Source organism: Bombina bombina, chromosome 1 (genome assembly GCF_027579735.1).
Source record: "Bombina bombina isolate aBomBom1 chromosome 1, aBomBom1.pri, whole genome shotgun sequence".
NCBI lineage: Eukaryota > Metazoa > Chordata > Amphibia > Anura > Bombinatoridae > Bombina > Bombina bombina.
Window position 1 is genome coordinate 201,436,317 of NC_069499.1, and position 25,482 is coordinate 201,461,798.

The 25,482-nt window shown below is 41.3% G+C and overlaps 1 protein-coding gene across 1 annotated transcript in view; it reads left to right on the forward strand.

Annotated features, from left to right (window-relative positions):
• Positions 1-25,482, forward strand: part of MIA2 (MIA SH3 domain ER export factor 2) — a 598,301-nt gene that overhangs the window by 310,207 nt on the left and 262,612 nt on the right. Inside the window, exons 12-13 of the mRNA XM_053711462.1 lie at positions 15,628-15,738; positions 22,535-22,606. Of these exons, the coding sequence (XP_053567437.1) occupies positions 15,628-15,738; positions 22,535-22,606 (183 nt within the window). The remainder of the gene's footprint in view (positions 1-15,627; positions 15,739-22,534; positions 22,607-25,482) is intronic.

Consider the following 25,482-nt stretch of genomic DNA (forward strand, 5'->3'; position numbering starts at 1 on the left):
TACCTCAGAATAGACTGCACGCTTACATATCTGTTATGTGGGACTTTATATAACTTTATCCCTACATGTTAAAGGTGATTATGTTATGGGGCAGTTTTCTATAGTCTCAGAAGCAGCCACTACAGGGCTTAAGTGTGCAGCCCAGAAGGGTTATACTGTGTTGATATGGTAGGACGTCATGGTGAATAATGTTGTTGCCTATCCCTGCTTTAACATGTTCTTTGAACCTGCAGCGTGTATTTCTTGGCGTATTGTAATAGTAAACATCAGCCGACAGAGAGGTACGCTATGTCCTCACTCCCAAGGGGCCTTTTTCTCCAACATTGGTGTGTCCGGTCCACGGCGTCATCCTTACTTGTGGGATATTCTCTTCCCCAACAGGAAATGGCAAAGAGTCCCAGCAAAGCTGGTCACATGATCCCTCCTAGGCTCCGCCCACCCCAGTCATTCTCTTTGCCGTTGCACAGGCAACATCTCCACGGAGATGGTTAAGAGTTTTTTGGTGTTTAAACATTCTGGAACTGAGAGCGATATTCAATGCTCTCAGAGCTTGGCCTCAACTAGCAAAGGCCAAATTCATAAGGTTTCAGTCAGACAACATGACGACCGTTGCATATATCAATCATCAGGGGGGAACAAGGAGTTCCCTGGCGATGAAAGAAGTGACCAAGATAATTCAATGGGCGGAGGATCACTCCTGCCACTTGTCTGCGATCCACATCCCAGGAGTGGAAAATTGGGAAGCGGATTTTCTGAGTCGTCAGACATTCCATCCGGGGGAGTGGGAACTCCATCCGGAAATCTTTGCCCAAATAACTCAATTATGGGGCATTCCAGACATGGATCTGATGGCGTCTCGTCAGAACTTCAAGGTTCCTTGCTACGGGTCCAGATCCAGGGATCCCAAGGCGACCCTAGTAGATGCACTAGTAGCACCTTGGACCTTCAACCTAGCTTATGTATTCCCACCGTTTCCTCTCATTCCCAGGCTGGTAGCCAGGATCAATCAGGAGAGGGCCTCGGTGATCTTGATAGCTCCTGCGTGGCCACGCAGGACTTGGTATGCAGACCTGGTGAATATGTCATTGGCTCCACCATGGAAGCTACCTTTGAGACAGGACCTTCTTGTTCAGGGTCCATTCGAACATCTGAATCTGGTTTCCCTCCAACTGACAGCTTAGAGATTGAACGCTTGATTTTATCAAAGCGTGGGTTTTCAGATTCTGTAATCGATACTCTGATTCAGGCTAGAAAGCCTGTAACTAGAAAAATTTACCATAAAATATGGAAAAAATATATCTGTTGGTGTGAATCTAAAGGATTCCCATGGAACAAGATAAATATTCCTAAGATTCTATCCTTTCTACAAGAAGGTTTGGAGAAAGGATTATCTGCAAGTTCTCTGAAGGGACAGATCTCTGCTTTATCTGTTTTACTTCACAAAAGACTGGCAGCTGTGCCAGATGTTCAAGCATTTGTTCAGGCTCTGGTTAGGATCAAGCCTGTTTACAGACCTTTGACTCCTCCCTGGAGTCTAAATCTAGTTCTTTCAGTTCTTCAAGGGGTTCCGTTTGAACCCTTACATTCCGTAGATATTAAGTTATTATCTTGGAAAGTTTTGTTTTTGGTTGCAATTTCTTCTGCTAGAAGAGTTTCAGAGTTATCTGCTCTGCAGTGTTCTCCGCCCTATCTGGTGTTCCTTGCAGATAAGGTGGTTTTGCGTACTAAGCCTGGTTTTCTTCCGAAAGTTGTTTCCAACAAAAATATTAACCAGGAGATAGTTGTACCTTCTTTGTGTCCGAATCCAGTTTCAAAGAAGGAACGTTTGTTACACAATTTGGACGTAGTCCGTGCTCTAAAATTCTATTTAGAGGCTACTAAAGATTTCAGACAAACATCTTCCTTGTTTGTTGTTTATTCTGGTAAAAGGAGAGGTCAAAAAGCGACTTCTACCTCTCTTTCCTTTTGGCTTAAAAGCATTATCCGATTGGCTTATGAGACTGCCGGACGGCAGCCTCCTGAAAGAATCACAGCTCACTCCACTAGGGCTGTGGCTTCCACATGGGCCTTCAAGAACGAGGCTTCTGTTGACCAGATATGTAAGGCAGCTACTTGGTCTTCACTGCACACTTTTGCCAAATTTTACAAATTTGATACTTTTGCTTCTTCGGAGGCTATTTTTGGGAGAAAGGTTTTGCATTCCGTGGTGCCTTCCATTTAGGTGACCTGATTTGCTCCCTCCCTTCATCCGTGTCCTAAAGCTTTGGTATTGGTTCCCACAAGTAAGGATGACGCCGTGGACCGGACACACCAATGTTGGAGAAAACAGAATTTATGCTTACCTGATAAATTACTTTCTCCAACGGTGTGTCCGGTCCACAGCCCGCCCTAGTTTTTTTAATCAGGTCTGATGAATTATTTTGTCTAACTACAGTCACCACGGTATCATATGGTTTCTCCTATATATATTTCCTCCTGTCCGTCGGTCGAATGACTGGGGTGGGCGGAGCCTAGGAGGGATCATGTGACCAGCTTTGCTGGGACTCTTTGCCATTTCCTGTTGGGGAAGAGAATATCCCACAAGTAAGGATGACGCCGTGGACCGGACACACCGTTGGAGAAAGTAATTTATCAGGTAAGCATAAATTCTGTTTTTTATCAAGGTGCTGACAGGGAGGTTTATTCTATTACACGCTGCTATGCTGCTATACTGCTATACTGTTCTAGTTTGATTCCCAACGGCTGCGGTTAGTGGCTTATCAGCCGACAGGGAGCTTGTTTTTATTGCAGTGTGTTGTCCGAACGGCTTTTTGTACATGAAGCCGACTGGGAGATTGGTGCAATTATGACTTATGTGGCATTATTGCCATGTGGCTCTCCCATGGATCGCTGTGTAAAATATGTGCGGCCAGTGAGGGTAAAATTATACGCCCACGATGGGCGGAGCTCGGGTGCGCGCCATGGTTTACGCGCCTTTTTGCAATGGGGAATTTTGTTACTTAGTGCCATGAGGTCTATAGAACTCCCGACGGCTCGCTTTATTAATTCATTATGCGGTCATGGAGTTTAACTGATACGCCCAAGATGGGCGGAGTTCCGTTATACGCCATGGTTACCATTTCCTTCAATGTGTTGCACCAACATGTAGTAGAAAGGCTCTCGGCAATGTGGATGTCTATTTCCTTTTATTTTATGGGGATACACAGACATATGTTTCTTTCACAGAGGATAGGCATTTTTAGATTATAGTCTATGCCTTCCTTGTGGCGGTGGGGTTCCGGTTTCGGGAACTTACTGCTTGGAGTGTTAGTTTTTCCTACCAGAGGGGTTTTGCTTCCTTGTAAGCTTTTATTAACCAAGGTAGGGAGGCCCAATAACCCAGTGGCCAGGTGCACTGCCCCACATCCTGGAATCTGTTAGTTAGTCCCTGGCCACTGCTGCGGATATTAATTATTTACACAGCTAATATACAGAGTTGATTTTCTCTATATTTACATTTAAAGTAACATAATTTCCTGTGTTAAATTTTGTTGTAGATTTAACCTTCTCAGGTGGCTGTTAGGAGTCTGCTGACATTGGTTACTCCATGCCACAGTTATCTACATGCAGTGCCCACACAACTTTATGACCCACAGGCAGTGCTCTGCGGTTCTTTGCAAAGGCTATACTTTTTATGTACATAGTGATGTCAAGTTTCTACAGTATTTAAGTTGTTATTGGGTTGGTTCTGCACTTCAGAAATAAAATGTTCTTTTACAATTTAAAGAGACAATTTTTCTGTGAATTTTTTTTTTCTTTTTTTACAAGACTTGCGACTGTTGTTTTGTTCATTCTTGCCTTGGGACGTAGGATGGTACAAACTATCACAAGGATGAGTTCCTTTAAGAATTAAAGAGACAGTACCATCTCGTTTTTATGTACTTTATATTAAAGGAATGTCTGCTGTTTTCATGGTTAGTTCTTCCTCCACAGTCTGAGGATGACACTAACGCACTCAAAGATAGAGTTAATTTGCAGCATTAAAGGAACAGTATAGTTTCCTATGTTCATATTGGCTTTTTGAACCTATTCCCTCTTCGGTGATGGCTGTTTGGGGAGTCTGTTAACGAATGACCACAAATTTCTCCATTCAAAATTTTATGGCCCGCATACAGGGTCCTGCGTGTCTCTTCGCACTCCTCTCAGGGTTATGATGCACTCTCTATTTTTATAGAGGGTTAGCTTTGCTAGTAGATTTGCTATTCTAGCGGTTTCTACATGTGACTGAGACTTTACGTTTGTTCTTTTCAAAACTTCAAATCCCCTCTTCCACTAAACAGCAAGGGAATTTTTCTCTTGTTAAGTGTATTCAGTCCACGGGTCATCCATTACTTATGTGATATATCTTCCCTTCCCAACAGGAAGTTGCAAGAGGATCACCCAAGCAGAGCTGCTATATAGCTCCTCCCCTCACATGTCATATCCAGTCATTCTCTTGCAACTCAACTAGATAGGACGTTGTGAGAGGTCTGTGGTGTTTTTTATACTTAGTTTATTTCTTCAATCAAAAGTTTGTTATTTTAAATGGCACCGGAGCATGCTGTTTGTTCTCAGGCAGTATTTGGAAGAAGAATCTGCCTGCGTTTTCTATGATCTTAGCAGAAGTAACTAAGATCCACTGGCTGTTCTCGCATATTCTGAGCAGTGGGGTAACTTTCAGAAAGGGAATAGCGTGTGGGGAATCCTGCAAACAAGGTATGTGCAGTAAATTATTTTTCTAAGGAATGGAATTGACTAAGAAAATACTGCTAATACCGATGTAATGTAAGTACAGCCTTAAATGCAGTAGCGACTGGTATCAGGCTGATGAATGCATGTACAATAAGTAATTTTCTAAGGAATGGAATTGACTAAGAAAATACTGTTAATACTGAGGTAAAGTATGAGCCTTAACTGCAGTAGAAGCGACTGGTAGCAGGCTTATTAATAACACTACCTAACTTTTAAAGTGCATGTTTAAAACGTTTACTGGCATGTTATTCGTTTTTTTGTGAGGTACTTTGGTGATAAATCTTTTGGGGCATGATTTTCCACATGGCTGTCGTTTATTTCTATATAGAAACGATTAACTGAGGTTTCCCACTGATAACTGGGAGGGGCCTATTTTAGCGCTTTTTTGCGCAGTAAAAATTCAGTTACAGTCTTCCTGCTTCTTCCTCCTTGATCCAGGACGTCTCTAGAGAGTTCAGGGGTCTTCAAAATTCATTTTTAGGGAGGTAATCAGTCACAGCAGACCTGTGACAGTGTGTTTGACTGTGATAAAGACGTTAATTGTTAAATTGATTATCCGTTTTTGGGTATTAAGGGGTTAATCATCCATTTGCTAGTGGGTGCAATGCTTTGCTAACTTAATACATTTACTGTGAAAATTTGGTTGCTATAACTGATTTGGTTCATTGTTATTTCAACTGTGACGATTTTTTTGTGCTTCTTAAAGGCGCAGTAGCGTTTTTTATATTGCTTGTACACTTATTTGAAAGGATTTTCCAAGCTTGCTAGTCTCATTGCTAGTCTGTTTAAACATGTCTGACACAGATGAATCTGTTTGTTCACTATGTTTGAAGGCCAATGTGGAGCCCCACAGAAATATGTGTACTAATTGTATTGATGTCACTTTGAATAAAAGTCAAATTTTATCTGTAAAGAAATTATCACCAGACAATGAGGGGGAAGTTATGCCGACTAACTCTCCTCACGTGTCAGTACCTTCGCCTCCCGCTCAGGAGCCGCGTTATATTGTGGCGCCAAGTACATCAGAGAGGCCCATACAAATCACTTTGCAAGACATGGCTGCTGTTATGACAGAGGTATTATCTAAATTGCCTGAATTAAGAGGCAAGCGCGATAGCTCTGGGTTAAGGACAGAGCGTGCTGATGATGTGAGAGCCATGTCCGATACTGCGTCACAATTTGCAGAACATGAGGACGGAGAGCTTCATTCTGTGGGTGACGGATCTGATCCAGGGAGACCGGATTCAGAGATTTCTAATTTTAAATTTAAGCTTGAGAACCTCCGTGTATTGCTAGGGGAGGTATTAGCGGCTCTGAATGATTGTAACACGGTTGCAATTCCAGAGAAAATATGTAGGTTGGATAGATACTTTGCGGTACCGGTGTGTACTGACATTTTTCCGAATACCTAAAAGGCTTACAGAAATTATTAGCAAGGAGTGGGATAGACACGGTGTGCCCTTTTCCCCTCCTCCGATATTTAGAAAAATGTTTCCAATAGACGCCACCACACGAGACTTATGGCAGACGGTCCCTAAGGTGGAGGGAGCAGTTTCTACTTTAGCTAAACGTACCACTATCCCGGTGGAGGATAGTTGTGCTTTTTCGGATCCAATGGATAAAAAATTAGAAGGTTACCTTAAGAAAATGTTTGTTCAACAAGGTTTTATCTTACAGCCCCTTGCATGCATTGCACCTGTCACTGCTGCTGCGGCATTCTGGTTTGAGTCTCTGGAAGAGGCCATTCGCACAGCTCCATTGGATGAGATTATGGCCAAGCTTAAAGCACTTAAGCTAGCTAATGCATTTGTTTCTGATGCCGTTGTACATTTAACCAAACTAAGAACTCCGGATTCGCCATCCAGGCGCGCAGAGCGCTATGGCTTAAATCCTGGTCAGCTGACGTGACTTCTAAATCTAAATTGCTTAATATTCCTTTCAAAGGGCAGACCTTATTCGGGCCTGGCTTGAAAGAAATTATTGCTGACATTACTGGAGGTAAGGGTCATACTCTTCCTCAGGACAGGGCCAAATCAAAGGCCAAACAGTCTAATTTTCGTACCTTTTGTAACTTCAAGGCAGAAGCAGCATCAACTTCCTCCGCTCCAAAACAGGAAGGACCTGTTGCTCGTTACAGACAGGGCTGGAAAGCTAACCAGCCCTGGAACAAGGGCAAGCAGGCCAGAAACCCTACTTCTGCCCCTAAGACAGCATGAAGTGAGGGCCCCCGATCCGGAAACGGATCTAGTGGGGGGCAGACTATCTCTCTTCGCCCAGGCTTGGGCAAGAGATGTCCAGGATCCCTGGGCGTTGGAGATCATATCTCAGGGATATCTTCTGGACTTCAAAGCTTCTCCTCCACAAGGGAGATTTCATCTTTCAAGGTTATCAGCAAACCAAATAAAGAAAGAGGCATTTCTATGCTGTGTGCAAGACCTCTTAGAAATGGGGGTGATCCACCCAGTTCCGCGGACGGAACATGGGCAAGGGTTTTACTCAAATCTGTTTGTGGTTCCCAAGAAAGAGGGAACCTTCAGACCAATCTTGGACCTAAAAATCTTAAACAAATTCCTAAGAGTTCCATCATTCAAAATGGAAACTATTCGAACCATCCTACCCATGATCCAAGAGGGTCAATACATGACCACAGTAGATTTAAAGGATGCCTACCTTCATATACCGATTCACAAAGATCATTATCGGTATCTAAGATTTGCCTTTCTAAACAGGCATTACCAGTTTGTAGCTCTTCCCTTCGGGTTAGCTACGGCCCCGATAATTTTTACAAAGGTTCTGGGCTCACTCCTAGCGGTGCTAAGGCCGCGAGGCATAGCGGTGGCGCCGTACCTAGACGACATTCTGATACAAGCGTCAAGTTTTCAAATTGCCAAGTCTCATACAGAGATAGTTCTGGCATTTCTGAGGTCGCATGGGTGGAAGGTGAACGTGGAAAAGAGTTCTCTATCACCACTCACAAGAGTCTCCTTCCTAGGGACTCTGATAGATTCTGTAGAAATGAAAATTTACCTGACGGAGGCCAGGTTATCAAAATTCTTAAATTCTTGCCGTGTCCTTCATTCCATTCCACGCCCGTCAGTAGCTCAGTGCATGGAAGTAATCGGCTTAATGGTAGCGGCAATGGACATAGTACCATTTGCGCGCCTGCATCTCAGACCCCTGCAATTATGCATGCTAAGTCAGTGGAATGGGGATTACTCAGATTTGTCCCCTCTACTAAATCTGGATCAAGAGACCAGAGATTCTCTTCTCTGGTGGCTTTCTCGGGTCCACCTGTCCAAGGGGATGACCTTTCGAAGGCCAGATTGGACAATTGTAACAACAGATGCCAGCCTTCTAGGTTGGGGCGCAGTCTGGAACTCCCTGAAGGCTCAGGGATTATGGACTCAGGAGGAGAAACTCCTCCCAATAAATATTCTGGAGTTGAGAGCAATATTCAATGCCCTTCTTGCTTGGCCTCAGTTAGCAACTCGGAGGTTCATCAGATTTCAGTCGGACAACATCACGACTGTGGCTTACATCAACCATCAAGGGGGAGCCAGGAGTTCCCTAGCGATGTTGGAAGTCTCAAAGATAATTCGCTGGGCAGAGTCTCACTCTTGCCACCTGTCAGCGATCTACATCCCAGGCGTGGAGAACTGGGAGGCGGATTTTCTAAGTCGCCAGACTTTTCATCCGGGGGAGTGGGAACTTCATCCGGAGGTCTTCGCTCAACTGATTCATCGTTGGGGCAAACCAGATCTGGATCTCATGGCGTCTCACCAGAACGCCAAGCTTCCTTGTTATGGATCCAGGTCCAGGGATCCGGGAGCGGCGCTGATAGATGCTCTGACAGCCCCTTGGGTCTTCAACATGGCTTATGTGTTTCCACCATTTCCGATGCTACCTCGACTGATTGCCAAGATCAAACAGGAGAGAGCATCGGTGATTCTAATAGCACCTGCGTGGCCACGCAGGACCTGGTATGCAGACCTAGTGGACATGTCGTCCTGTCCACCATGGTCTCTACCTCTGAGGCAGGACCTTCTAATACAAGGTCCTTTCAAACATCCAAATCTAATTTCTCTGAGGCTGACTGCATGGAGATTGAACGCTTGATCCTATCAAAGCGTGGCTTCTCGGAGTCAGTTATTGATACCTTAATACAGGCACGGAAGCCTGTTACCAGAAAAATTTACCTTAAGATATGGCGTAAATATTTATATTGGTGCGAATCCAAGGGTTATTCATGGAGTAAGGTTAGGATTCCTAGGATATTGTCCTTTCTACAAGAGGGTTTAGAAAAGGGCTTATCTGCTAGTTCGTTAAAGGGACAGATTTCTGCTCTGTCTATTCTCTTACACAAACGTCTGGCAGAAGTTCCAGACGTCCAGGCTTTTTGTCAGGCTTTGGCTAGGATTAAGCCTGTGTTTAAGACTGTTGCTCCTCCGTGGAGCTTAAACTTTGTTCTTAAAGTTCTTCAAGGGGTTCCGTTTGAACCCCTTCATTCCATTGATATTAAGCTTTTATCTTGGAAAGTTCTGTTTTTGATGGCTATTTCCTCGGCTCGAAGAGTCTCTGAGTTATCGGCCTTACATTGTGATTCTCCTTATCTGATTTTCCATTCAGACAAGGTAGTTCTGCTTACTAAACCTGGGTTTTTACCTAAGGTAGTTTCTAACAGAAATATCAATCAGGAGATTGTTGTTCCATCTTTATGTCCTAATCCTACTTCAAAGAAGGAATGACTTTTACATAATCTGGACGTAGTCCGTGCCCTGAAGATCTATTTACAGGCAACTAAAGATTTTCGTCAAACTTCTTCCCTGTTTGTCGTGTACTCTGGTCAGAGGAGAGGTCAAAGAGCTTCGGCAACCTCTCTATCCTTCTGGCTTCGTAGCATAATACGTTTAGCCTATGAGACTGCTGGACAGCAGCCCCCTGAAAGAATTACAGCTCATTCCACTAGAGCTGTGGCTTCCACCTGGGCCTTTAAGAATGAGGCCTCTGTTGAACAGATTTGCAAGGCTGCAACTTGGTCTTCGCTTCACACTTTTTCAAAATTTTACAAATTTGACACTTTTGCTTCTTCGGAGGCTGTTTTTGGGAGAAAGGTTCTACAGGCAGTGGTTCCTTCCGTTTAAGTTCCTGCCTTGTCCCTCCCATCATCCGTGTACTTTGGCTTTAGTATTGGTATCCCATAAGTAATGGATGACCCGTGGACTGAATACACTTAACAAGAGAAAACATAATTTATGCTTACCTGATAAATTTATTTCTCTTGTAGTGTATTCAGTCCACGGCCCGCCCTGTCTTTTTAAGGCAGATCTAAATTTTAATTAAAACTCCAGTCACCACTGCACCCTATGGTTTCTCCTTTCTTGTCTTGTTTCGGTCGAATGACTGGATATGACATGTGAGGGGAGGAGCTATATAGCAGCTCTGCTTGGGTGATCCTCTTGCAACTTCCTGTTGGGAAGGGAATATATATCCCATAAGTAATGGATGACCCGTGGACTGAATACACTACAAGAGAAATAAATTTATCAGGTAAGCATAAATTATGTTTTTTCAAGCCAAGTCCACCTGGAGATCCAACCAGACTTGTATCAAGGGTAAACAACTCAAGAAGCCTGCTGCTGCTACCAAGACAGCATGAAGGGCCGGCCCCCGATCCGGGACCGGATCTAGTAGGGGGCAGACTTTCTCTCCTTGCCCAAATTTGGATAAGAGATGTTCTGGATCCCTGGACACTAGAAACCGTGTCTCAATGGTATCAGTTGGAGTTCAAAAATTTCTTCCCCAGAGGAAGGTTCTCAAGAGTCTAAATTGTGTCTCAAGGGTATCAACTGGAATTCAAAAATTCTCTCCCAAAGGGGAGGTTTCTGCTTTCACGATTGTCTGTAGACCAGATAAAAAAAAAGACGTTCTTACGTTGTGTAATTGCCCCGTTCCCAAACAGGGACGGGGGTTTTACTCAAATCTCTTTGTTGTTCCCAAAAAAGGAGGGAACGTTCCAACCCATTTTAGATCTCAAGAGTCTAAACAAGTTTCTAAGAATTCCATCTTTCAAGATGGAGACTATTCAGACAATTCTTCCATTGATCCAAGAGGGTCAATAAATGACTACCGTGGATTTGAAAGATGCATACCTTCATATTCCAATCCACAGAGATCATCACAAGTTCCTAAGGTTTGCCTTTCTGGACAAACATTTTCAGTTTGTGGCCCTTCCTTTCGTTCTGGCCACAACGCCCAGAATTTTCACAAAGGTTCTGGGGTCTCTGATAGCCGTTCTCAGGCCGCGGGGCATTGCAGTGGCGCCTTATCTGGACGATATTCTGATCCAAGCTTCATCTTATCAGCTGACAAAGTCTCATACCGACATTGTGCTGTACTTTCTAAGGACTCACGGGTGAAAGATGAATCTAGAAAAGAGTTCACTAGTTCCACAGACAAGGGTTCCCTTCCTGGGGATTCTAATAGACTCTTTAGCTATGAAAACCTTTTAACGGAAGTCAGAAAGTTAAAGATTCTGAATACATGCCGATCCCTTCAGTCCAATCCTCGGCCGTCAGTGGCTCAGTGCATGGAGACAATTGGATTGATGGTGGCAGCGATGGACATCGTCCCATTTGCTCGTTTTCATCTTAGACCTCTTCAACTGAGCATGCTTAGTCAATGGAATGGAGATTATGCAAATTTGTCTCCTCAAATAGATCTGGATCAGGAGACAAGAAACTCTCTTCTTTGGTGGTTGTCGCCGGATCATCTGTCCCAAGGGACGTGCTTCCGCAGACCCTCATGGGTGATAGTGACAACGGACGCCAGCCTGATAGGATGGGGTGCAGTCTGGAACTCCCTGAAGGCTCAAGGTGTGTGGACTCGGTCGGAGTCTCTACTTCCCATCAATATTCTGGAATTGAGAGCCATATTCAATGCGCTTCAGGCTTGGCCTCAACCAAATTCATCAGATTCCAGTCGGACAATATCACGAATGTGGCTTACATCAATCATCAGTGAGGAACAAGGAGTTCCTTAGCGATGACAGAAGTATCCAAGATAATTCAGTGGGCGGAAGCTCACTCTTGTTATCTGTCAGCAATCTACATCCCAGGAGTGGACAACTGAGAGGCTGATTTTTTGAGCAGACAAACGTTTCATCCGGGGGCATGGGAACTCCATCCGGAGGTCTTTGCCAACCTGAATCTCAGATGTGGCAGGCCGTAACTGGATCTTATGGCGTCTCGTCAAAATGCCAAGCTCCCGAGGTACGGATCCAGGTCGAGGAATCCTCAGGTCGAACTGATAGATGCCTTGGCAGTGTCTTGGTCGTTCAATCTAGCTTATGTGTTCCCTCCGTTTGCTCTCCATCCCAGGCTGATTCCTCGAGTCAAACAGGAGAGGGCTTCAGTGATTCTCATAGCTCCTGCGTGGCCTCGCAGGACTTGGTATGCCGATCTGGTAGACATGTCATCTCTGCCACCGTGGGAGCTTCCATTGAGGCAGGACCTTCTCATTCAGGGATCCTTCCATCATCTGAATCTAATTTCTCTGCAGCTGACTGCTTGGAGATTGAACGCTTGATTTTATTTAAGCGGGGGTTCTCTGATTCGGTCATTGATACTTTGATTCAGGCACGTATGCCTGTTACTAGGAAGATTTACCATAAGATATGGCGTAAATATCTTTATTGGTGCGAATGCAAGGGCTACTCATGGAGTAAGGTTAGGATTCCTAGGATTTTATCTTTTCTCCAAGAAGGATTGGAGAAAGGGTTGTCAACAAGTTTCTTAAAGGGACAGATTTTTGCTCTTTCTATTTTCTTACACAAACGTCTGGCAGATGTTCCGGTTTTTCAATCTTTTTGCCAGGCTCTGACTAGAATCAGGCCGGTGTTTAGACCAATTGCTCCTCCTTGGAGTTTGAATTTCGTTATTAATGTTCTTCAAGGGGTTCCGTTTGAACCCATGCATTCCATAGATGTTAAGTTATTATCATGGAAAGTTTTATTTTTGGTTGCTATTTCTTCTGCTCGCAGAGTTTCTGAGCTTTCGGCTTTACAATGTGATTCTCCTTATCTTATTTTTCATTCTGATAAGGTGGTTTTACGTACCAAACCTGGTTTTCTTCCTAAGGTTGTTTCTACTTAGAATATTATTCAGGAAATTGTTGTTCCTTCATTGTGTCCTAATCCTTCTTCTAAGAAGGAGAGTTTGTTGCATAACTTGGACGTGGTCCGTGCCCTGAAGTTTTACTTACAGGTGACTAAAGAATTTCGTCAATCATCTTCTTTATTTATTGTGTTTTCTGGAAAGAGTAGGGGTCAGAAAGCTACGGCTACCTCTTTCTTTTTTGCTGAATAGCATTATCCGTCTGGCGTATGAGACTGCTGGACAGCAGCCTCCTGAAAGAATTACGGCTCATTCCACTAGGGCTGTGGTTTCCTCATGGGCATTTAAAAACGATGCTTCTGTTGAACAGATTTGCAAGGCTGTAACTTGGTCGTCTCTTCACACTTTTTCCAAATTTTACAAATTTGAAACTTTTGCTTCATCTGAGGCTGGTTTTGGGAGAAAGGTTCTTCAAGCAGTGGTGCCTTCAGTTTAGGTTCCTGTCTTGTCCCTCCCTTTCATCCGTGTCCTATAGCTTTGGTATTGTATCCCATAAGTAAGGATGAAATCCGTGGACTCGTCATATCTTGTAAAAGAAAAGGAAATTTATGCTTACCTGATAAATTTATTTCTTTTACGATATGACGAGTCCACGGCCCACCCTGTAATTTTCTAAGACAGGTCTTTACTTTTGTTAAACTTCAGTCACTTCTGCACCTTGGTTTTTCCTTTTTCTTCCTAACTTCGGTCGAATGACTGGTGTGGGAGGGAAGGGAGGAGCTATATATACAGCTCTGCTGTGGTGCTCTTTGCCTCCTCCTGCTGACCAGGAGGTGATATCCCATAAGTAAGGATGAAATCCGTGGACTCGTCATATCGTAAAAGAAACAAATTTATCAGGTAAGCATAAATTTCCTTTTTTTGGACTAACATATTAGTTAATCTTTCTGATGTTCAGCCCTTTGTTTAGGCCCTGGTTAGAGTAAGACCAGTGTTTAAGCCTTTTGCTCCTCCTTGGAACCTTATTTTTGTTCTTCAGGTTCTTCATCAGGCTCTGTTTGAGCCTATGCATCCTGTACATGTTACTCTTTATCCTCTGCTTGCAAAATTTCTGAGTTTTCTGCTTTGCAGTGTATTTTCCCTTATCTTGTTTTTTTTCATCGGATAGGGCCGTTTTATGTTCCTAGTTATTTTTCTGTCCAGAGTTGTCTCTCATCGTAATTATCAATCTAGATTTTTGCTCTAAGGAGCATCTTTTCCTTGTTTTGGATTCTGGTAAGTGCATGGGTCAGAAGGCCACTGCATTCTTTTTTCCTTCTCGAATGCGAAGTGTATTTAGTCTGTCTTATGTTGAAGCTGGTTTTCAGCTTCCTAAGGGCTTAGAGGATAGAGCATCTGGCTCCCGCTGTTTGAATCAGGTTTCAAATATTCTAAAGGAGATATTATAAGATTAAGGCTCATTCTTTCTGCACGTTGTCCTTTTTTTAGATGTTGGAGGATGAAGCTTCTATGGTTCCTTTGTTTTTACATACCTTTTCAAACTTTTACAATTTGAGGTTTTTTTGCCTCAACTGAGGTTTCTTTTGGGTGTAAGGCGCTTCAAGTAGTGGTGCCTTAAACCCACATTTTTTCTTTCATGATTTAGAAAGAGAATGCCATTTTAAACATCTTTCTATTTTACTTCTATTATCTAATTTGTTTTATTCTTTTGATATTATTTTGCTGAAAAGCATATCTAGATATGCTCAGTAGCTGCTGATTGGTTGCTGCACATAGAAGCCTCATGTAATTGGCTCACCCATGTGCATTGCTTTTTCTTCAAATAAGGATATCTAAAAAATGAAGCAAAATAAATAATAGAAGTAAATTGTAATGTTGTTTAAATGTGTATGTTCTATCTGAATCATGAAAGTAGGATTTTGGGTTTAGTGGCCCTTTAAGATTAGGTCAGTCTGCCTATTTTCCCTCCCGGTTCATTCTGTGTCCTCTCTAGCTTGGGTATTGGATTCCCAACAGTAATGAATGAATTTGTGGACAAAATTTATGCTTACCTGATAAATTATTTTCTTACATGGCATGGAGAGTCCACGAACCCGCCTTGTAATTTTGAGACAGGAATTTTTTTCTTATCTTCTGGCACCTCTGTTCCCCTAGTGTTTCTCCTACTATTCCTTATTTCATCGGCTGAATGACTGAGGGAGTAGGGGAAGTGGGAGGAATATTTGTAAGCTTTCGTTGGGGTGTCTTTGCCAACAGTAATGAATGAATTTGTGGATTTTCCATGACAGGAAAGAAAATAATTTATCAGGTAACCATAAATGTTGTTTTTGGATTAGCTTGCACACTAGTAAGCAGAAGAGTTACATTTTTGCAGTTTAAAATTTGAATAAAAAATATAAAAAAAACCCTCAGAAATAATAATATAGCAATGCAGCTATTGCCAAATGTACAGTTCCTGCTCTGTATTGTGCACACTGATCCAGCTAATATCACTGATCTGTGAATGTGCACCACTTCTGTCAGAGGGTACACGAACACTTAAATTCCCAGATGGCGGCCCAGTGTGAAAATGCAGAACTGCACTTTTGAACGGTTTAAAATAAGTGAACAGCTTTGAAGAGAGCTGCTGGCACTGGAGGAATAATATTGTTGTACTCAGCAGTTTAATGTCCCTTTAAGCCATGACAATTTCTTTGCTTTAATTGGTGTTTTAATTTCAGAGTTTTATTATAATCCTGTTTTTAAGACTTTACAGGAAAATCTTGAGTCTACAAATTTAGACTTGGAGGAGAACATTCGTAGACTGGAACATGCTTTTGAGGAAGAGAAAAGGTTTAGCTCAGAGCTAGATGATGAGGTACAGTATGTGTAGCCCTCTTTGCACAATCTATAAATGTAGTTTTTCTTCTGTTATGTGTGATCAGTCCACGGGTCATCATTACTTCTGGGATATAACTCCTCCCCAACAGGAAATGCAAGAGGATTCACCCAGCAGAGCTGCATATAGCTCCTCCCCTCTACGTCAGTCCCAGTCATTCTCTTGCACCCAACGACTAGATAGGATGTGTGAGAGGACTATGGTGATTATACTTAGTTTTTATGACTTCAATCAAAAGTTTGTTATTTTACAATAGCACCGGAGCGTGTTATTACTTCTCTGGCAGAGTTTGAGGAAGAATCTACCAGAGTTTTTTACTATGATTTTAACCGGAGTAGTTAAGATCATATTGCTGTTCTCGGCCATCTGAGGGAGGTAAAAGCTTCAGATCAGGGGACAGCGGGCAGATGAATCTGCATTGAGGTATGTAGCAGTTTTTATTTTCTGAATGGAATTGATGAGAAAATCCTGCCATACCGTTATAATGTCATGTATGTATACACTTCAGTATTCTGGGGATGGTATTTCACCGGAACTACTCTGTTAAAAGTCACTAATCCTTTTAATAAGTATTTATCATGTTAAACGTTTTTGCTGGAATGTAGAATCGTTTACATTTCTGAGGTACTGAGTGAATAAATATTTGGGCATTATTTTCCACTTGGCAGTTGTTTGGTTTTAATTATGACAGTTTCGTTTCTCTTCACTGCTGTGTGTGAGGGGGAGGGGCCGTTTTTGGCGCTCTTTGCTACGCATCAAAAAATTCCAGTCAGTTACTCTTATATTTCCTGCATGATCCGGTTCATCTCTGACAGATCTCAGGGGTCTTCAAACTTCTTTAGAGGGAGGTAGATTCTCTCAGCAGAGCTGTGAGAATTTTATATTGACTGTGAATAAAAACGTTGCTCTGTAATTTTTATGTCAAATTTAATTATTGTTATTTTTCTAATGGGAACAAACCTTTGCTAAAAGTTGTGTTGTTTTAAAGTTTGATGCTATAACTGTTTTTCAGTTCATTATTTCAACTGTCATTTAATCATTTAATCGTTTAGTACCTCTTTGAGGCACAGTACGTTTTTGCTAAAAAAGATTATAACCAAGTTGCAAGTTTATTGCTAGTGTGTTAAACATGTCTGACTCAGAGGAAGATATCTGTGTCATTTGTTCCAATGCCAAGGTGGAGCCCAATAGAAATTTATGTACTAACTGTATTGATGCTACTTTAAATAAAAGTCAATCTGTACAATTTGAACAAATTTCACCAAACAGCGAGGGGAGAGTTATGCCGACTAACTCGCCTCACGCGGCAGTACCTGCATCTCCCGCCCGGGAGGTGCGTGATATTATGGCGCCTAGTACATCTGGGCGGCCATTACAGATAACATTACAAGATATGGCTACTGTTATGACTGAAGTTTTGTCTAAATTACCAGAACTAAGAGGCAAGCGTGATCACTCTGGGGTGAGAACAGAGTGCGCTGACAATACTAGGGCCATGTCTGATACTGCGTCACAGCTTGCAGAGCATGAGGACGGAGAGCTTCATTCTGTAGGTGACGGTTCTGATCCAAACAGATTGGATTCAGATATTTCAAATTTTAAATTTAAATTGGAGAACCTCCGTGTATTACTAGGGTCATTAAAGGGACAGATTTCAGCTCTGTCCATCTTGTTACACAGGCGTCTGTCAGAAAATCCAGACGTCCAGGCCTTTTGTCAGGCTTTAGCTAGGATCAAGCCTGTGTTTAAAGCTGTTGCTCCGCCATGGAGTTTAAACTTAGTTCTTAACGTTTTACAGGGTGTTCCGTTTGAACCACTTCATTCCATTGATATAAAATTGTTATCTTGGAAAGTTCTGTTTTTAATGGCTATTTCCTCGGCTCGAAGAGTCTCTGAGTTATCAGCCTTACATTGTGATTCTCCTTATCTGATTTTTCACTCAGACAAGGTAGTTCTGCGTACTAAACCTGGGTTCTTACCTAAGGTAGTCACTAACAGGAATATCAATCAAGAGATTGTTGTTCCATCCTTGTGTCCAAATCCTTCTTCAAAGAAGGAACGTCTTCTACACAATCTGGATGTAGTTCGTGCCCTCAAGTTCTACTTGCAGGCAACTAAAGATTTTCGCCAAACTTCTTCCCTGTTTGTCGTTTATTCTGGACAGAGGAGAGGTCAAAAAGCTTCTGCTACCTCTCTCTCTTTTTGGCTTCGTAGCATAATACGTTTAGCCTATGAGACTGCTGGACAGCAGCCTCCTGAAAGAATTACAGCTCACTCCACTAGAGCTGTGGCTTCCACTTGGGCCTTTAAGAATGAGGCCTCTGTTGAACAGATTTGCAAGGCTGCAACTTGGTCTTCGCTTCATACTTTTTCCAAATTTTACAAATTTGACACTTTTGCTTCTTCGGAGGCTATTTTTGGGAGAAAGGTTCTTCAGGCAGTGGTTCCTTCTGTATAATGAGCCTGCCTATCCCTCCCGTCATCCGTGTACTTTTGCTTTGGTATTGGTATCCCAGAAGTAATGATGACCCGTGGACTGATCACACATAACAGAAGAAAACATAATTTATGCTTACCTGATAAATTCCTTTCTTCTGTTGTGTGATCTGTCCACGGCCCGCCCTGTTTTAAGGCAGGTAAATATCTTTTAAATTATACTCCAGTCACCACTTCACCCTTGGTTACTCCTTTCTCGTTGATTCTTGGTCGAATGACTGGGACTGACGTAGAGGGGAGGAGCTATATGCAGCTCTGCTGGGTGAATCCTCTTGCATTTCCTGTTGGGGAGGAGTTATATCCCAGAAGTAATGATGACCCGTGGACTGATCACACAACAGAAGAAAGGAATTTATCAGGTAAGCATAAATTATGTTTTATTAAGAAAAGCTAGATATTAATGTCCTTCTTGCTTGATAGCGTATAAGACATTAATTTGCAGGGCCCTACCTTACATTAATATTATATTTCAGATATTACCTGTAAAGTGATCTAACAATACACAGCTTGTTTTGATAGAAGCAGGGAATTGATATGTGAATAAGGCTTATAGAATAGAATAGAATCATTTATTCGCCAAGTATATATATAAAAAAAATGTACAAGGAATTCTTCATGGTGCAGAAGGTATCAGATGACAAGGAACAAACACATAAAATTTGCAGTGTAAAAAAATGAATCATCAAATATATTCACAAAGAGACTATAGTTTATTTAAAGAAATGTATCATACCAATGAAGCCTGGGTAAATAACTATTCAGAAATCAGTTTGTCCAAGTTCGTAAAACACTCAACCTTGACCAGGGCGAGATGAATCAGATTTTGCAGATCTCACAGTTTGGTGTAGTTTCTCCTTTATAATAATGTAGCAGAGCTATACCAGGTTAAAATACAGGATGATAAAACTGATTCATGATGGCTAAATAAAAACAAGTTAACAGTTTTTGAGACAGGTTAAACTTTCTCCAACATAGGTGTGTCCGGTCCACGGCGTCATCCTTACTTGTGGGATATTCTCTTCCCCAACAGGAAATGGCAAAGAGCCCAGCAAAGCTGGTCACATGATCCCTCCTAGGCTCCGCCTACCCCAGTCATTCTCTTTGCCGTTGTACAGGCAACATCTCCACGGAGATGGCTTAGAGTTTTTTAGTGTTTAACTGTAGTTTTTATTATTCAATCAAGAGTTTGTTATTTTAAAATAGTGCTGGTATGTACTATTTACTCAGAAACAGAAAAGAGATGAAGATTTCTGTTTGTATGAGGAAAATGATTTTAGCAACCGTCACTAAAATCCATGGCTGTTCCACACAGGACTGTTGAGAGCAATTAACTTCAGTTGGGGGAACAGTGAGCAGTCTCTTGCTGCTTGAGGTATGACACATTCTAACAAGACGATGTAATGCTGGAAGCTGTCATTTTCCCTATGGGATCCGGTAAGCCATGTTTATAAAGATCGTAAATAAGGGCTTCACAAGGGCTTATTAAGACTGTAGACTTTTTCTGGGCTAAATCGATTCATTATTAACACATATTTAGCCTTGAGGAATCATTTTATCTGGGTATTTTGATATAATAATATCGGCAGGCACTGTTTTAGACTCCTTATTATTTAGGGGCTTTCCCAAATCATAGGCAGAGCCTCATTTTCGCGCCGGTGTTGCGCACTTGTTTTTGAGAGGCATGACATGCAGTCGCATGTGAGAGGAGCTCTGATACTTAGAAAAGACTTTATGAAGGCGTCATTTGGTATCGTATTCCCCTTTGGGCTTGGTTGGGTCTCAGCAAAGCAGATACCAGGGACTGTAAAGGGGTTAAAGTTAAAAACGGCTCCGGTTCCGTTATTTTAAGGGTTAAAGCTTCCAAATTTGGTGTGCAATACTTTTAAGGCTTTAAGACACTGTGGTGAAAATTTGGTGAATTTTGAACAATTCCTTCATGTTTTTTCGCAATTGCAGTAATAAAGTGTGTTCAGTTTAAAATTTAAAGTGACAGTAACGGTTTTATTTTAAAACGTTTTTTGTACTTTGTTATCAAGTTTATGCCTGTTTAACATGTCTGAACTACCAGATAGACTGTGTTCTGAATGTGGGGAAGCCAGAATTCCTATTCATTTAAATAAATGTGATTTATGTGACAATGACAATGATGCCCAAGATGATTCCTCAAGTGAGGGGAGTAAGCATGGTACTGCATCATTCCCTCCTTCGTCTACACGAGTCTTGCCCACTCAGGAGGCCCCTAGTACATCTAGCGCGCCAATACTCCTTACTATGCAACAGTTAACGGCTGTAATGGATAATTCTGTCAAAAACATTTTAGCCAAAATGAACACTTACCAGCGTAAGCGTGACTGCTCTGTTTTAGATACTGAAGAGCATGACGACGCTGATAATAATGGTTCTGAAGGGCCCCTAACCCAGTCTGATGGGGCCAGGGAGGTTTTGTCTGAGGGAGAAATTACTGATGATGCTACAAAGGATTTTAGACAAACATCTTCCTTGTTTGTTGTTTATTCCGGTAAAAGGAGAGGTCAAAAAGCAACTTCTACCTCTCTCTCTCTTTGGATTAAAAGCATCATCAGATTGGCTTACGAGACTGCCGGACGGCAGCCTCCCGAAAGAATCACGGCTCATTCCACTAGGGCTGTGGCTTCCACATGGGCCTTCAAGAACGAGGCTTCTGTTGATCAGATATGTAGGGCAGCGACTTGGTCTTCACTGCACACTTTTACCAAATTTTACAAGTTTGATACTTTTGCTTCTTCTGAGGCTATTTTTGGGAGAAAGGTTTTGCAAGCCGTGGTGCCTTCCATTTAGGTGACCTGATTTGCTCCCTCCCTTCATCCGTGTCCTAAAGCTTTGGTATTGGTTCCCACAAGTAAGGATGACGCCGTGGACCGGACACACCTATGTTGGAGAAAACAGAATTTATGTTTACCTGATAAATTACTTTCTCCAACGGTGTGTCCGGTCCACGGCCCGCCCTGGTTTTTTTTTTTAATCAGGTCTGATAATTTATTTTCTTTAACTACAGTCACCACGGTACCATATGGTTTCTCCTATGCAAATATTCCTCCTTAACGTCGGTCGAATGACTGGGGTAGGCGGAGCCTAGGAGGGATCATGTGACCAGCTTTGCTGGGCTCTTTGCCATTTCCTGTTGGGGAAGAGAATATCCCACAAGTAAGGATGACGCCGTGGACCGGACACACCGTTGGAGAAAGTAATTTATCAGGTAAACATAAATTCTGTTTTTCAGAAAAGCAATGCAGCTTCATAGCATTGTTACAAAACAGCAATATTTATTGCAGAATATAGATCCAACAGCAACGTTTTGGGCTCTCATGCTAGCATGACTAAGGGTTGAGAGCCTGAAACATTGCTGTTGGATCTATATTCTGCAATAAATATTGCTGTTTTGTAACAGTGCTGTGAAGCTGCGTTGCTTTTCTGAATTTTTGAGGCTAGCAGTAAGCCTCTGCTTGCACGTGCACTATGATAACCTCTGAGTAGTGTTGTCTGCAAATTTCAATAACTTCACAAATTCATTTGCAGAAGTACAACGCATTTGGTATATAAGGAATAGAGCAGGGGAGAAAGAACACGACCCTGTGGGACACCAATACTAAGGAGGACAGGGTTGGAAGTCTGCCGATTCACTTTAACAAATTATGTCCGATTAGTTAAAAAACTTTTGGCATACGGAAAAGGGCACATTAAGTTGTTTTAATTTAACAAAAAGTAAATCCGGAATAATAGAATTAAAAGCAGTACTGAAATTGACAAATAAAAAACAGGAATTATGTAAAATATAAGAACTGAAATAAGGGGGCCGTTTGCAGAGGCTTAGATACAAGGTAATTACAGAGGTAAAACGCGTATTATTATAAGTGTGTTTGCAAAACTGGGGAATGGGTAATAAAGGGATTATCTACCTTTTTTAACAACAAAAATTCTAGTGTTGACTGTCCCTTTAACAGCTTAAATGTTACCTTCCACCAAAGCATTAAATGAAACTGCATAAATGAGCAGTTTTTTTGTTCTTTTTTTGTCCTGGTTTATCTTTGCAACCAAATTTCATATGATAACTGAGAGTTTTACTTTTAAAACAAAAAAATGGGAACTGCTGGTTCACTGCCATGTAGTCCTATAGTATTTAGGTTTATGCCTCTTTAAATTTCCCTGTTAGCCTCGTATAGGAGTTATGAACACTATATAAAATGAATTAAATCAACTCTTCTGATTTTGTTTTTCTTAATAAATCTGTCTGACTTTGCAGCTTGCTGAAATGAATGCCACAATAAGAACCCTGGAAGAAGAAATAAACAATGGAAGTTCTCAAAAAGAAGAGGTAAGTATACAATAGTAGTATTGTTAAATCAACAGTTATGTAGGGCTTTTGAGTACCCCCACCTCTGCTCATAACACGTAAAAATTGTAATCATCATGTAAATACTCTGGTTTTCACAAGAGGGGCTGCAAAATACAATCTAAAAAAAATATATATACACACACACACACACACACACACACACACACACACATACATACATACATAAATACACACACATACACACACATACATACATACATACATACATACACACACACACACATACATACATACATACATACACACACACACATACACACACATATATATATATATATATATACACATATATACACACACATATATACATACACACACACACACACACACACACACACACACACACATATTCACACATACATACATATACACACACACACACACACACACAGATGTGGTCGTACCCTTCCACTTTTTAAGGAAAACGCACAATTTTCTCTGAACTAAGTACAAATTGACAAAAGTATTTGGTATCTACCAATTCTTTATTTCAAATGTAGTAGAACAGAAACTTCACATTTTAAACAGTAAAACAAAAGAGAAATATTGGTACTTTTAACCTAACAATAGCACAGCCTTTGGAGACAATAACGGCAATCAAGCGCTTTCTGTAGCTCTGAATAAGATTTCTATACTTTTCAACTGGGATTTTGGCTCACTGTTTTTGAGCAAACTTCAGCAGTTCTCTTAGGTTTGATGGGTGCTTTTCCCATCTGGTAGGTTTTTTTTTATCTTTTTCTACAAATAATCAATGGGAATCAATTCTGGATTAATAGGCCACTTAGGAATGGTCCAATGCTTTCTTCTCATCCATTTTTGGGTCTATCTATCTATCTATCTATCTATCTATCTATCTATCTCTCTCTTTCTACCTCTATATCTATCTATCTATCTATCTATCTATCTATCTATCTATCAATTTCTATCTATCGCTCTCTCACTTTTTTTCCTCTTTGTTTTTCTCTTTTTTTTCCTACTCTTTTTTCTCTTTTTTTCTCGTATTCAGCCCACGGCCATAAAGAAAAACATTAGCTAGCAGTGCTTTGTAGGAGTGTACGTAATTAAGAGGCCAATTCTGTAAAGGTCTCTGAGCTGGTTGGATTCTATAAGAATGCTTGCTGGTCCTTCTATTACCCTAGTGATATTCTATAAAGCCACTTTTTACCTTGAAAACAGGGTGTCTTAATGGGAAGGAGTGGCATAATTTTCAAAAGTGCACAATTAAATTCATAATTTAAAAATCACACAAAATGAATAATTGAACCATTCACACACAAATACACAGTAAAAAAATTGTATTCCTAAGGTGCATCAAAAATCGTAACAAAATTATTCACCAAACATCATATTTTATCAAAATTTAACATTTGTATGTGAATTACACATGAATAAATTATGCACAGTGTAAATCGTAATTTTAATTTACTTGATGTGCAAAGTACACATACAAAATACAAAGGGTTCCATGGGCGTGTATGAAATTTTGTCTTAAATCCCAGCGTAATTCAATAAACATTTCTGCACTATAGTTCTCACTGTTTTGACTCGCAAAAGAAAAGGTGGCAAGTCTGTGACAAAATACTTAGAACCCTAATAGAAAAACACATGCATACGAAAATATAGGCGATTGTAAGATGCTATACGCAGAAAGAAGAGCAGTGTGATTTACATTGTGCTCACTGCTAACTTTACCTTACACAAGTGAAGTTTACTTTTTTTTTTTTAGCAAGTAGCATTCATTTCAATAGGAGACAACTCTCCACTTGTAGGGCCTGACTCTTTTTCAGATAATGCCACCAGGGCAGCCCCTGCGAGCGTCAGAATGAAAAACCACGTCTGATCTGGTGAGGAATAGATAATTGGCCCCATGTCTAGTTGTATAACATTTCTACCTTTTAAAAGTGTTGTGTGTTTTCCCAAAAAAATCCTTGAGCTGGTAACAACGTTTTAGAAATATTTCTTCCAGGTAATGTGATGCCACAATGTATTAGGCTAATGGTGCTGTTATACAGTGGAGAGTATTGTAGAAAAGAGCAGCAGCACCACACTTTAGGAAATTTTAACTGCTTTTATTGATGAAACATACAGAAAGACAACAACGTTTCGGTCATCAACTGACCTTAATCATGATTAAGGTCAGTTGATGACCGAAACGTCGTTGTCTTTCTGTATGTTTCATCATTAAAAGCAGTTAAAATTTCCTAAAGTGTGGTGCTGCTGCTCTTTTCTACAATACTGTCTACTCCTGGGGTTGGTGCAGAAACCCCTGTAGCGTGCACCCTAAATTGGATGGTGAGTGCTGGGCCTATCTCTAATTTCTACGTTATACAGTGGAGTCCATGAGTATATAGACAGCACAAGAGTGCAGACTATCAGCAATACTTTAAGGGTACTTATATCAACAGTCTTTGAGACAGGTGGTAGTTAGGATTATGTTGTTGCATGACTCACATTTCTCTTGTTAAGTGTATCCAGTCCACGGATCATCCATTACTTATGGGATATTCTCCTTCCCAACAGGAAGTTGCAAGAGGATCACCCAGAGCATCTCAACAAAGATGGAGGTAGTAAGAGGAGAGTGGTGTATTATAGTTAGTTTTTTAACTTCAATCAAAAGTTTGTTATTTTTAAATGGTACCGGAGTGTACTATTTTATCTCAGGCAGCATTAGAAGAAGAATCTGCCTGCGGTTTCTATGATCTTAGCAGAAGTAACTAAGATCCACTGCCGTTCTCACATATTCTGAGGAGTGAGGTAACTTCAGAGGGGGAATGGCGTGCAGGTTATCCTGCAATAAGGTATGTGCAGTTAACATATTTCTAGGGATGGAATTT